Source organism: Cololabis saira, chromosome 24, assembly GCF_033807715.1.
Source record: "Cololabis saira isolate AMF1-May2022 chromosome 24, fColSai1.1, whole genome shotgun sequence".
NCBI classification, from domain to species: domain Eukaryota; kingdom Metazoa; phylum Chordata; class Actinopteri; order Beloniformes; family Belonidae; genus Cololabis; species Cololabis saira.
In genome coordinates, this window is record NC_084610.1 from 24,449,008 (window position 1) to 24,463,499 (window position 14,492).

The 14,492-nt window shown below is 40.1% G+C and overlaps 1 protein-coding gene across 1 annotated transcript in view; it reads left to right on the forward strand.

Annotated features, from left to right (window-relative positions):
• The window catches only part of LOC133425120 (sentrin-specific protease 7-like), a 61,866-nt gene that overhangs the window by 17,126 nt on the left and 30,248 nt on the right, over positions 1-14,492 (forward strand). Inside the window, exons 13-16 of the mRNA XM_061715801.1 lie at positions 551-630; positions 734-850; positions 4,499-4,621; positions 4,709-4,801. Coding sequence (XP_061571785.1) covers positions 551-630; positions 734-850; positions 4,499-4,621; positions 4,709-4,801 — 413 coding nt within the window. The remainder of the gene's footprint in view (positions 1-550; positions 631-733; positions 851-4,498; positions 4,622-4,708; positions 4,802-14,492) is intronic.

Genomic DNA, 14,492 nt, shown 5'->3' on the forward strand with positions numbered 1-14,492 from the left:
AACATGTATAAAACACATGAAATAAAAATAAACTGCCTGCATATATAGAATAAACATGCTTTTTGAATAAAATAAAACAAATATCCCTTTCCTGCATAACAATTAAATTAAAATACAATGCAATTAATACAATGTAGACAGTAACAGGCAGACTTTTCCACTGAGGTTGACAGTTGTGCAAATAACAAAACATTTGTGCAAATCTCAAATAAAACATTCAAGTCAATTTGTCACAAAATAAGCTTTATCAAAATCATATAATTTTTTTTTTTTTTTTTTAATTCGATATAAACGATATTGTCTCGTACCATATCGCGTTTGAAAATATATCGATATATATTAAAATCTCGATATATCGCCCAGCCCTAGTCTCCGATGGGTTACTGTAACTGTAACTCCAATGTAGTTAATTCTGCTGGAGTGAGGAGACCCATCCAATATGGCGGCGACGCTGGATTACGTTCCAGCATGTCATGAGGCGTCTATGTATATATGTCTATGTATATATGTGTCTATGTGTGTATGTGGTGACCTCTGACCTCTGGTCCAGCAGGAGTCCAGTCGGCCCGGTCTCGGCCTCAGGACCCGATCCGGCCTGAAACCCGCTGGGCAGGGACAGCTGCCCACCAGGTAAGACCTGGTCCTGGACCAGGAACCTCTGTTCTGGTTCTAACCTCTGGTTCTAATCCTTGTTCTGGTTCCTGTTCTGATTGTGGTTCTGGTTCTGGTCCAGGCTGATCCAGTACCCTCTCCAACCCTGTAAGGGCCGGATCTCCGTCTCCAGGGAGGACCTGGTCTGTCTGGGGGACGGACAGTTTCTCAACGACGTCATCATCGACTTCTACCTCAAGTAAGGGGCGGGGCTTAGGTGGGCGGGGCTTGTAGGTGGGGGTGGGGGCGGGGCCTGCAGGGGCGGGGCCCATTGTACTATACGGCGCTAGCACTCGCGTTGGAAAAATCCTCTCAAAATGGCACGGAAAAAATGCAAGTCATCTCGACCGGCTGTGGTATACGCTCATTATATCACAGTGATATAATGAGCGTATACCACGGTCTGAATGATATATTGCTTTTATAAAACGGTTACCAATAATGTAAATATGAAAGAGGAATACACAATCTATTTTAAGTAGTTTTTAATTAATCAGAAATACACGGCACGGTGCATCCAAGTGATCGTAGCGGCTTCGTAGCGCTCGAAACCCGGAGACTGTTGGGGGGGCTGATAAGGGGGGGGGGGGGCGAGGAAGGCGTTGAGTTGAGGGAGGTGTGGTTATCAGTAAGTGTGTGAGCGGTAAGTCCGTGAACTTCACTCAGAGCTGCTCTCAGCCAATGTCCTTGATGTTATCAGACGGCTCGGTCAGTTCTGAAACAGGTCCACAGATGTTCCTGAGAGGGGAGGGTTAGTGGGGGCAGAGTCCCCTTGTTTACATTCCTCCAGGGAGATTGTGACCAGAGCGATCGGCCAAAACTGCCCTGTCAAGGTCAGATTATAGAATCAACAATTATATTGCAAAGAACAGACTCAGTAATTTTCCGTCTGCCTTCAGTCTCTGGTTCATCAATGGCGACTCCAAACAGACGAATTTGTGATCAATTCCCGCCAAGCCGAGCTTCCAACTTCTCCAAGGTCTTATCCATCTTGCCAAGTTTAATCCAGTTTTATTTTGCTTTTGGTTTGAAACATTGGGAGATAATCTTGTCTTTAAGTTATATAGATGGTATTGTTTCGTCGACTTTGCACAGAAACCTCAAGACTTTGCGGTTGTTCAGACGGAAAGCCCTGATCTGCTGGACATTATCTTGTTAACTCAGAAAAACAGCAGATTTTTTTTTTATTAAAATTTTATCTTGTTAATTCAGAAAAACAGCAGATTTTTTTAAATAAAGATTTTATCTTGTTAATTCAGAAAAACAGAAGATTTTTTTTTTTAATTAAGATTTGATCTCGTTAATTCAGAAAAACAGTAGGTTTTTTTGTTTTTTTTATTAAATATTTTTCTCATTAATTCAGAATCGTTAAACGCACGAACACACGCAAAAACGCACGAACACACGCAAAAACGCACGAACACACGCAAATACGCACGAACGCATGAAAAAACGCACGCAAAACGCACGCAAACGCACGCAAAACGCACGAAAAAATGCACGAACGCACACAAAAACGCACGAACACACGCAAAAACGCACGAACGCATGAAAAAACGCATGAAAAACGCACGAACACACGCAAAAACGCACGAACGCACGCAAAAACGCACGAAAAACGCACGAAAAATGCACGAAAACGCACGCAAAACGCACGCAAAATGCACGAAAAAACGCACGAACGCACGCAAAAACGCAAAAGCGCACGAACACACGAACACACGCAAAAACGCACGAAGACACGAAAAAACGCACGAATACACGAAAAAACGCACGAACACGGAAAAACGCACGAAAACACGGAAAAACGCACGAAAACACGCAAAAACGCACGAACAAACGCAAAAACGCACGAACAAACGCAAAAACGCACGAACACACGCAAAAACGCACGAACACACGCAAAAACGCACGAACGCATGAAAAAACGCACGAAAAACGCACGGAAAACGCACGAAAAAACGCACGAACACACGAAAACACGCAAAAACGCACGAACAAACGCAAAAACGCACGAACACATGCATGAAAAGACGCACGAACCGACGAAAAAACGCACGAAAAATCTCACGAAAAAACGCACAAACACACGCAAAGACCCACGAACGCAAGAAAAAACGCACGAACACACGCAAAAACGCACGAAAAAACGCACGAACACACGCAAAAACGCACGAACGCACGGAAAAACGCACGCACGACCGCACGAAAAATTGCACGAAAAAACGCACGAATAAACGCACGAACCGACGCAAAAACGCACGCAAAAGCGCACGAAAAAATGCACGAACACACGCAAAAACGCACGAACACACGAAAAAACGCACGAACACACAAAAAAACGCACGAACGCACGAACACACGAACACGGAAAAACGCACGAAAACACGCAAAAACGCACAAACGCAAAAACGCACGAACACACGCAAAAACGCACTAACACGCAAAAACGCACGCACGAAAAAACGCACGCACGAAAAAACGCACGAACACACGCAAAAACGCACGAACGCACGCACGACCTCACAAAAAAACGCACGAACGCACGAAAGAACGCACGCAAAACGCACGAACCGACGAAAAAACGCACGAAAAAATGCAAAAACTAACAGGCTCCTCCCCCCAGGTTCCTGCTCCTGGAGGGCGTGTCCGGCCCCTCAGGTAGCTCGTTGCTAACAGGCTAACAGGCTCCTCCCCCCAGGTTCCTGCTCCTGGAGGGCGTGTCCGGCCCCTCAGTTAGCAGCTAACAGGCTAACAGGCTCCTCCCCCCAGGTTCCTGCTCCTGGAGGGCGTGTCCGGCCCCTCAGGTAGCTGCTAGCTCGTTGCTAACAGGCTCCTCCCCCCAGGTTCCTGCTCCTGGAGGGCGTGTCCGGCCCCTCAGGTAGCTGCTAACAGGCTAACAGGTTCCTCCCCCCAGGTTCCTGCTCCTGGAGGGCGTGTCCGGCCCCTCAGGTAGCTGCTAGCTCGTTGCTAACAGGCTCCTCCCCCCAGGTTCCTGCTCCTGGAGGGCGTGTCCGGCCCCTCAGGTAGCTGCTAACAGGCTAACAGGTTCCTCCCCCCAGGTTCCTGCTCCTGGAGGGCGTGTCCGGCCCCTCAGGTAGCTGCTAGCTCGTTGCTAACAGGCTCATCCTACCCCCCACTAGACCTATGGTTGTTCAGAACCAGGACCAGGACAGTAGTCCTACCCCCACCTCACCTGTCATGAGGACATGAGGAAAAAGTTGAAATTTTGAGGACAAAGTCGAAAACCGCATGCAAAACGCACGAACGCACGAAAAAACACATGCAAAACGCACGAAAAAACGCACGAAAAAACACGAACGCACAAAAAAACGCACGAACACACGCAAAAACGTACGAACGCACGCAAAAACGCACGAACACACGCACGAAAAAACGCACGAACACACGCAAAAACGAACGAAAAAACGCACGCAAAACGCACGAACGCACGGAAAAACGCACGTAAAACGCACGAAAAAACGCACGAAAAAACACACGAACGCACGAAAAAACGCACGAAAAAACACACGAACGTACGAAAAACTAACAAGCTCCTCCCCCCAGGTTCCTGCTCCTGGAGGGCGTGTCCGGCCCCTCAGGTAGCTGCTAGCTCGTTGCTAACAGGCTAACAGGCTCCTCCCCCCAGGTTCCTGCTCCTGGAGGGCGTGTCCGGCCCCTCAGGTAGCTGCTAGCTCGTTGCTAACAGGCTAACAGGCTCCTCCCCCCAGGTTCCTGCTCCTGGAGGGCTAGCTCATTGCTAACAGGCTAACAGGCTCCTCCCCCCAGGTTCCTGCTCCTGGAGGGCTAGCTCATTGCTAACAGGCTAACAGGCTCCTCCCCCCAGGTTCCTGCTCCTGGAGGGCGTGTCCGGCCCCGTGGCCGACAGGAGTCACGTCTTCAGCAGCTTCTTCTTCAAGCAGCTGAGCCGGCGGAGAGCGGCCGGCGAGGGCGACGCCCCCTCTGTCCCGTAAGCCCCGCCCCTTCCTCAACACTCATCTCCGGTCGTCGTGGAGACGGTTGCCGTAGTAACGACTGTGTTTCCGTGTTCCCGCAGCGACCGCCGCACCCGACACCAGCGGGTGAAGACGTGGACCCGGAACGTGGACATCTTCACCAAAGACTTCCTGTTCGTGCCTGTCAATCAAGAGTAAGCCCCTCCTCTTCCTGTTACCTGTCAATCAAGATTAAGCCCCTCCTCTTCCTGTTACCTGTCAATCAAGAGTAAGCCCCTAGAAACTATATTAAAAAGTAAAAATTTTATGAAAAAAATGTCAAAATTTCATGAAAAAAAGTCAAAAATTCATGAAAAAAAGTCAAAAATTCATTAAAAAAGGCTAAATTTCATGAAGAAAAGTTGAAATGTTGAGAAAAAGTTGAAATTTTGAGGAAAAAAAGTCAAAATTTCATGAAAAAAAGTCAAAATTTCATGAAAAAAATCAAAATTTCATGAAAAAAATCAAAATTTCATGAAAAAAAGTCAAAATTTCATGAAAAAAAGTCAAAATTTCATGAAAAAAAGTCAAAATTTCATGAAGAAAAGTTGAAATGTTGAGAAAAAAAGTTGAAATGTCGAGGAAAAAAAGTCAAAATTTCATGAAAAAGTCAAAATTTCATGAAAAAAGTCCAAATTTCATGAAAAAAGTCAAAATTTCATGAAAAAAGTCAAAATTTCATGAAAAAAGTCAAAATTTCATGAAAAAAAAGTCAAAATTTCATGAAAAAAAGTCAAAATTTCATGAAAAAAGTCAAAATTTCATGAAGAAAAGTTGAAATGTTGAGGAAAAAGTTGAAATGTCGAGGAAAAAAGGTCAAAATTTCATGAAAAAAAGTCAAAATTTCATGAAAAAAGTCTAAATTTCATGAAAAAAGTCAAAATTTCATGAAAAAAGTCAAAATTTCATGAAAAAAGTCAAAATGTCATGAAAAAAAGTCAAAAATTCATGAAAAAAAGTCAAAAATTCATGAAGAAAGTTGAAATGTTGAGGAAAAAAAGTTGAAATGTTGAGGAAAAAAAGTTGAAATGTTGAGGAAAAAAAGTTGAAATGTTGAGGAAAAAAAGTCAAAATTTCATGAAAATAAAGTCAAAATTTCATGAAAAAAGTCAAAATTTCATGAAAAAAAAGTCTGTCCTGTTAATCAAGAGTAAACTCCTCCTCTTCCTGTTACCTGTTAATCAAGAGTAAACTCCTCCTCTTCCTGTTACCTGTTAATCAAGAGTAAACTCCTCCTCTTCCTGTTACCTGTTAATCAAGAGTAAACTCCTCCTCTTCCTGTTACCTGTTAATCAAGAGTAAACTCCTCCTCTTCCTGTTACCTGTTAATCAAGAGTAAACTCCTCCTCTTCCTGTTACCTGTTAATCAAGAGTAAACTCCTCCTCTTCCTGTTAGTACCTGTTAATCAAGAGTAAACTCCTCCTCTTCCTGTTACCTGTTAATCAAGAGTAAACTCCTCCTCTTCCTGTTACCTGTTAATCAAGAGTAAACTCCTCCTCTTCCTGTTACCTGTTAATCAAGAGTAAACTCCTCCTCTTCCTGTTACCTGTTAATCAAGAGTAAACTCCTCCTCTTCCTGTTACCTGTTAATCAAGAGTAAACTCCTCCTCTTCCTGTTACCTGTTAATCAAGAGTAAACTCCTCCTCTTCCTGTTACCTGTTAATCAAGAGTAAACTCCTCCTCTTCCTGTTACCTGTTAATCAAGAGTAAACTCCTCCTCTTCCTGTTACCTGTTAATCAAGAGTAAACTCCTCCTCTTCCTGTTACCTGTTAATCAAGAGTAAACTCCTCCTCTTCCTGTTACCTGTTAATCAAGAGTAAACTCCTCCTCTTCCTGTTAGTACCTGTTAATCAAGAGTAAACTCCTCTTCCTGTTACCTGTTAATCAAGAGTAAACTCCTCCTCTTCCTGTTACCTGTTAATCAAGAGTAAACTCCTCCTCTTCCTGTTAGTACCTGTTAATCAAGAGTAAACTCCTCCTCTTCCTGTTACCTGTTAATCAAGAGTAAACTCCTCCTCTTCCTGTTACCTGTTAATCAAGAGTAAACTCCTCCTCTTCCTGTTACCTGTTAATCAAGAGTAAACTCCTCCTCTTCCTGTTAGTACCTGTTAATCAAGAGTAAACTCCTCCTCTTCCTGTTACCTGTTAATCAAGAGTAAACTCCTCCTCTTCCTGTTAGTACCTGTTAATCAAGAGTAAACTCCTCCTCTTCCTGTTACCTGTTAATCAAGAGTAAACTCCTCCTCTTCCTGTTACCTGTTAATCAAGAGTAAACTCCTCCTCTTCCTGTTACCTGTTAATCAAGAGTAAACTCCTCCTCTTCCTGTTAGTACCTGTTAATCAAGAGTAAACTCCTCCTCTTCCTGTTACCTGTTAATCAAGAGTAAACTCCTCCTCTTCCTGTTACCTGTTAATCAAGAGTAAACTCCTCCTCTTCCTGTTACCTGTTAATCAAGAGTAAACTCCTCCTCTTCCTGTTACCTGTTAATCAAGAGTAAACTCCTCCTCTTCCTGTTACCTGTTAATCAAGAGTAAACTCCTCCTCTTCCTGTTACCTGTTAATCAAGAGTAAACTCCTCCTCTTCCTGTTACCTGTTAATCAAGAGTAAACTCCTCCTCTTCCTGTTACCTGTTAATCAAGAGTAAACTCCTCCTCTTCCTGTTACCTGTTAATCAAGAGTAAACTCCTCCTCTTCCTGTTACCTGTTAATCAAGAGTAAACTCCTCCTCTTCCTGTTACCTGTTAATCAAGAGTAAACTCCTCCTCTTCCTGTTACCTGTTAATCAAGAGTAAACTCCTCCTCTTCCTGTTACCTGTTAATCAAGAGTAAACTCCTCCTCTTCCTGTTAGTACCTGTTAATCAAGAGTAAACTCCTCCTCTTCCTGTTACCTGTTAATCAAGAGTAAACTCCTCCTCTTCCTGTTAGTACCTGTTAATCAAGAGTAAACTCCTCCTCTTCCTGTTACCTGTTAATCAAGAGTAAACTCCTCCTCTTCCTGTTACCTGTTAATCAAGAGTAAACTCCTCCTCTTCCTGTTACCTGTTAATCAAGAGTAAACTCCTCCTCTTCCTGTTACCTGTTAATCAAGAGTAAACTCCTCCTCTTCCTGTTACCTGTTAATCAAGAGTAAACTCCTCCTCTTCCTGTTAGTACCTGTTAATCAAGAGTAAACTCCTCCTCTTCCTGTTACCTGTTAATCAAGAGTAAACTCCTCCTCTTCCTGTTACCTGTTAATCAAGAGTAAACTCCTCCTCTTCCTGTTACCTGTTAATCAAGAGTAAACTCCTCCTCTTCCTGTTAGTACCTGTTAATCAAGAGTAAACTCCTCCTCTTCCTGTTACCTGTTAATCAAGAGTAAACTCCTCCTCTTCCTGTTACCTGTTAATCAAGAGTAAACTCCTCCTCTTCCTGTTACCTGTTAATCAAGAGTAAACTCCTCCTCTTCCTGTTACCTGTTAATCAAGAGTAAACTCCTCCTCTTCCTGTTACCTGTTAATCAAGAGTAAACTCCTCCTCTTCCTGTTACCTGTTAATCAAGAGTAAACTCCTCCTCTTCCTGTTAGTACCTGTTAATCAAGAGTAAACTCCTCCTCTTCCTGTTACCTGTTAATCAAGAGTAAACTCCTCCTCTTCCTGTTACCTGTTAATCAAGAGTAAACTCCTCCTCTTCCTGTTACCTGTTAATCAAGAGTAAACTCCTCCTCTTCCTGTTACCTGTTAATCAAGAGTAAACTCCTCCTCTTCCTGTTAGTACCTGTTAATCAAGAGTAAACTCCTCCTCTTCCTGTTACCTGTTAATCAAGAGTAAACTCCTCCTCTTCCTGTTACCTGTTAATCAAGAGTAAACTCCTCCTCTTCCTGTTACCTGTTAATCAAGAGTAAACTCCTCCTCTTCCTGTTACCTGTTAATCAAGAGTAAACTCCTCCTCTTCCTGTTACCTGTTAATCAAGAGTAAACTCCTCCTCTTCCTGTTACCTGTTAATCAAGAGTAAACTCCTCCTCTTCCTGTTACCTGTTAATCAAGAGTAAACTCCTCCTCTTCCTGTTACCTGTTAATCAAGAGTAAACTCCTCCTCTTCCTGTTACCTGTTAATCAAGAGTAAACTCCTCCTCTTCCTGTTACCTGTTAATCAAGAGTAAACTCCTCCTCTTCCTGTTACCTGTTAATCAAGAGTAAACTCCTCCTCTTCCTGTTACCTGTTAATCAAGAGTAAACTCCTCCTCTTCCTGTTACCTGTTAATCAAGAGTAAACTCCTCCTCTTCCTGTTACCTGTTAATCAAGAGTAAACTCCTCCTCTTCCTGTTACCTGTTAATCAAGAGTAAACTCCTCCTCTTCCTGTTACCTGTTAATCAAGAGTAAACTCCTCCTCTTCCTGTTACCTGTTAATCAAGAGTAAACTCCTCCTCTTCCTGTTACCTGTTAATCAAGAGTAAACTCCTCCTCTTCCTGTTACCTGTTAATCAAGAGTAAACTCCTCCTCTTCCTGTTACCTGTTAATCAAGAGTAAACTCCTCCTCTTCCTGTTACCTGTTAATCAAGAGTAAACTCCTCCTCTTCCTGTTAGTACCTGTTAATCAAGAGTAAACTCCTCCTCTTCCTGTTAGTACCTGTTAATCAAGAGTAAACTCCTCCTCTTCCTGTTAGTACCTGTTAATCAAGAGTAAACTCCTCCTCTTCCTGTTACCTGTTAATCAAGAGTAAACTCCTCCTCTTCCTGTTACCTGTTAATCAAGAGTAAACTCCTCCTTTTCCTGTTACCTGTTAATCAAGAGTAAACTCCTCCTCTTCCTGTTACCTGTTAATCAAGAGTAAACTCCTCCTCTTCCTGTTACCTGTTAATCAAGAGTAAGCTCCTCCTCTTCCTGTTACCTGTTAATCAAGAGTAAACTCCTCCTCTTCCTGTTACCTGTTAATCAAGAGTAAACTCCTCCTCTTCCTGTTACCTGTTAATCAAGAGTAAACTCCTCCTCTTCCTGTTACCTGTTAATCAAGAGTAAACTCCTCCTCTTCCTGTTACCTGTTAATCAAGAGTAAACTCCTCCTCTTCCTGTTACCTGTTAATCAAGAGTAAGCTCCTCCTCTTCCTGTTAGTACCTGTCAATCAAAAGTATAGAAACTATATTAAAAAGTCAAAATTTCATGAAAAAAAGTCAAAATTTCATGAAAAAAGGTCAAAATTTCCTGAAAAAAGTCAAAATTTCATGAAAAAAAGTCAAAATTTCACGAAAAAAAGTCAAAATTTCACGAAAAAAAGTCAAAATTTCATGAAAAAAAGTCAAAATTTCATGAAAAAAAGTCAAAAAATAATGAAAAAAGTCAAAATTTCATGAAAAAAAGTAAAAAAATAATGAAAAAAAGTCAAAATTTCATGAAAAAAAGTCAAAATTTCATGAAAAAATAATGAAAAAAAGTCAAAATTTCATGAAAAAAAGTCAAAATTTCATGAAAAAAGTCAAAATTTCATGAAAAAAAGTCAAAATTTCACGAAAGAAAGTCAAAATTTCATGAAAAGAAGTCAAAATTTCATGAAAAAAAGTCAAAATTTCACGAAAAAAGTCAAAATAATGAAAAAAAGTCAAAAAATTTCACGAAAAAAAGTCAAAATTTCACGAAAAAAAGTCAAAAAATAATGAAAAAAAGTCAAAATTTCACGAAAAAAAGTCAAAAAATAATGAAAAAAAGTCAAAATTTCATGAAAAAAAGTCAAAATTTCATGAAAAAAAGTCTGTCCTGTCAATCAAGAGTAAACTCCTCCTCTTCCTGTTACCTGTTAATCAAGAGTAAACTCCTCCTCTTCCTGTTACCTGTTAATCAAGAGTAAACTCCTCCTCTTCCTGTTACCTGTTAATCAAGAGTAAACTCCTCCTCTTCCTGTTACCTGTTAATCAAGAGTAAACTCCTCCTCTTCCTGTTACCTGTTAATCAAGAGTAAACTCCTCCTCTTCCTGTTACCTGTTAATCAAGAGTAAACTCCTCCTCTTCCTGTTACCTGTTAATCAAGAGTAAACTCCTCCTCTTCCTGTTACCTGTTAATCAAGAGTAAACTCCTCCTCTTCCTGTTACCTGTTAATCAAGAGTAAGCTCCTCCTCTTCCTGTTACCTGTTAATCAAGAGTAAACTCCTCCTCTTCCTGTTACCTGTTAATCAAGAGTAAACTCCTCCTCTTCCTGTTACCTGTTAATCAAGAGTAAACTCCTCCTCTTCCTGTTAGTACCTGTTAATCAAGAGTAAACTCCTCCTCTTCCTGTTACCTGTTAATCAAGAGTAAACTCCTCCTCTTCCTGTTACCTGTTAATCAAGAGTAAACTCCTCCTCTTCCTGTTAGTACCTGTTAATCAAGAGTAAACTCCTCCTCTTCCTGTTACCTGTTAATCAAGAGTAAACTCCTCCTCTTCCTGTTAGTACCTGTTAATCAAGAGTAAACTCCTCCTCTTCCTGTTAGTACCTGTTAATCAAGAGTAAACTCCTCCTCTTCCTGTTACCTGTTAATCAAGAGTAAACTCCTCCTCTTCCTGTTACCTGTTAATCAAGAGTAAACTCCTCCTCTTCCTGTTACCTGTTAATCAAGAGTAAACTCCTCCTCTTCCTGTTACCTGTTAATCAAGAGTAAACTCCTCCTCTTCCTGTTACCTGTTAATCAAGAGTAAACTCCTCCTCTTCCTGTTACCTGTTAATCAAGAGTAAGCTCCTCCTCTTCCTGTTACCTGTTAATCAAGAGTAAACTCCTCCTCTTCCTGTTAGTACCTGTTAATCAAGAGTAAGCTCCTCCTCTTCCTGTTACCTGTTAATCAAGAGTAAACTCCTCCTCTTCCTGTTAGTACCTGTTAATCAAGAGTAAACTCCTCCTCTTCCTGTTAGTACCTGTTAATCAAGAGTAAACTCCTCCTCTTCCTGTTACCTGTTAATCAAGAGTAAACTCCTCCTCTTCCTGTTACCTGTTAATCAAGAGTAAACTCCTCCTCTTCCTGTTACCTGTTAATCAAGAGTAAACTCCTCCTCTTCCTGTTAGTACCTGTTAATCAAGAGTAAACTCCTCCTCTTCCTGTTACCTGTTAATCAAGAGTAAACTCCTCCTCTTCCTGTTACCTGTTAATCAAGAGTAAACTCCTCCTCTTCCTGTTACCTGTTAATCAAGAGTAAACTCCTCCTCTTCCTGTTAGTACCTGTTAATCAAGAGTAAACTCCTCCTCTTCCTGTTACCTGTTAATCAAGAGTAAACTCCTCCTCTTCCTGTTACCTGTTAATCAAGAGTAAACTCCTCCTCTTCCTGTTAGTACCTGTTAATCAAGAGTAAACTCCTCCTCTTCCTGTTACCTGTTAATCAAGAGTAAACTCCTCCTCTTCCTGTTACCTGTTAATCAAGAGTAAACTCCTCCTCTTCCTGTTACCTGTTAATCAAGAGTAAGCTCCTCCTCTTCCTGTTACCTGTTAATCAAGAGTAAACTCCTCCTCTTCCTGTTACCTGTTAATCAAGAGTGTAGAAACTATATTAAAAAGTCAAAATTTCATGAAAAAAAAGTCAAAATGTCATGAAAAAAAGTCAAAATTTCATGAAAAAAAGTCAAAATTTCATGAAAAAAAGTCAAAATTTCATGAAAAAAGTCAAAAATCCATGAAAAAAGTCAAAAATCCATGAAAAAAAGTCAAAAATTCATGAAAAAAGTCAAAATTTCATGAAGAAATGTTGAAATGTTGAGGAAAAAGTTGAAATGTCGAGGAAAAAAAGTCAAAATTTCATGAAAAAAGGTCAAAATTTCATGAAAAAAGTCAAAATTTCATGAGAAAAAGTCAAAATTTCATGAGAAAAAGTCAAAATTTCATGAGAAAAGTCAAAATTTCATGAAAAAAGTCAAAATTTCATGAAAAAAGTCAAAATTTCATGTAAAAAAGTCAAAATTTCATGAAAAAAAGTCAAAATGTCATGAAAAAAAGTCAAAAATTCATGAAAAAAAGTCAAAAATTCATGAAGAAAAAGTCTGTCCTGTTAATCAAGAGTAAACTCCTCCTCTTCCTGTTACCTGTTAATCAAGAGTAAACTCCTCCTCTTCCTGTTACCTGTTAATCAAGAGTAAACTCCTCCTCTTCCTGTTACCTGTTAATCAAGAGTAAACTCCTCCTCTTCCTGTTAGTACCTGTTAATCAAGAGTAAACTCCTCCTCTTCCTGTTACCTGTTAATCAAGAGTAAACTCCTCCTCTTCCTGTTACCTGTTAATCAAGAGTAAACTCCTCCTCTTCCTGTTACCTGTTAATCAAGAGTAAACTCCTCCTCTTCCTGTTACCTGTTAATCAAGAGTAAACTCCTCCTCTTCCTGTTACCTGTTAATCAAGAGTAAACTCCTCCTCTTCCTGTTACCTGTTAATCAAGAGTAAGCTCCTCCTCTTCCTGTTACCTGTTAATCAAGAGTAAACTCCTCCTCTTCCTGTTACCTGTTAATCAAGAGTAAACTCCTCCTCTTCCTGTTACCTGTTAATCAAGAGTAAACTCCTCCTCTTCCTGTTACCTGTTAATCAAGAGTAAACTCCTCCTCTTCCTGTTACCTGTTAATCAAGAGTAAACTCCTCCTCTTCCTGTTACCTGTTAATCAAGAGTAAACTCCTCCTCTTCCTGTTACCTGTTAATCAAGAGTGTAGAAACTATATTAAAAAGTCAAAATTTCATGAAAAAAAAGTCAAAATGTCATGAAAAAAAGTCAAAATTTCATGAAAAAAAGTCAAAATTTCATGAAAAAAAGTCAAAATTTCATGAAAAAAGTCAAAAATCCATGAAAAAAGTCAAAAATCCATGAAAAAAAGTCAAAAATTCATGAAAAAAGTCAAAATTTCATGAAGAAATGTTGAAATGTTGAGGAAAAAGTTGAAATGTCGAGGAAAAAAAGTCAAAATTTCATGAAAAAAGGTCAAAATTTCATGAAAAAAGTCAAAATTTCATGAGAAAAAGTCAAAATTTCATGAGAAAAAGTCAAAATTTCATGAGAAAAGTCAAAATTTCATGAAAAAAGTCAAAATTTCATGAAAAAAGTCAAAATTTCATGTAAAAAAGTCAAAATTTCATGAAAAAAAGTCAAAATTTCATGAAAAAAAGTCAAAATGTCATGAAAAAAAGTCAAAAATTCATGAAAAAAAGTCAAAAATTCATGAAGAAAAAGTCTGTCCTGTTAATCAAGAGTAAACTCCTCCTCTTCCTGTTACCTGTTAATCAAGAGTAAACTCCTCCTCTTCCTGTTACCTGTTAATCAAGAGTAAACTCCTCCTCTTCCTGTTACCTGTTAATCAAGAGTAAACTCCTCCTCTTCCTGTTACCTGTTAATCAAGAGTAAACTCCTCCTCTTCCTGTTAGTACCTGTTAATCAAGAGTAAACTCCTCCTCTTCCTGTTACCTGTTAATCAAGAGTAAACTCCTCCTCTTCCTGTTACCTGTTAATCAAGAGTAAACTCCTCCTCTTCCTGTTACCTGTTAATCAAGAGTAAACTCCTCCTCTTCCTGTTAGTACCTGTTAATCAAGAGTAAACTCCTCCTCTTCCTGTTACCTGTTAATCAAGAGTAAACTCCTCCTCTTCCTGTTACCTGTTAATCAAGAGTAAGCTCCTCCTCTTCCTGTTACCTGTTAATCAAGAGTAAACTCCTCCTCTTCCTGTTAGTACCTGTTAATCAAGAGTAAACTCCTCCTCTTCCTGTTACCTGTTAATCAAGAGTAAACTCCTCCTCTTCCTGTTACCTGTTAATCAAGAGTAAACTCCTCCTCTTCCTGTTACCTGTTAATCAAGAGTAAACTCCTCCTCTTCCTGTTACCTGTTAATCAAGAGTAAACTCCTCCTCTTCCTGTTACCTGTTAAT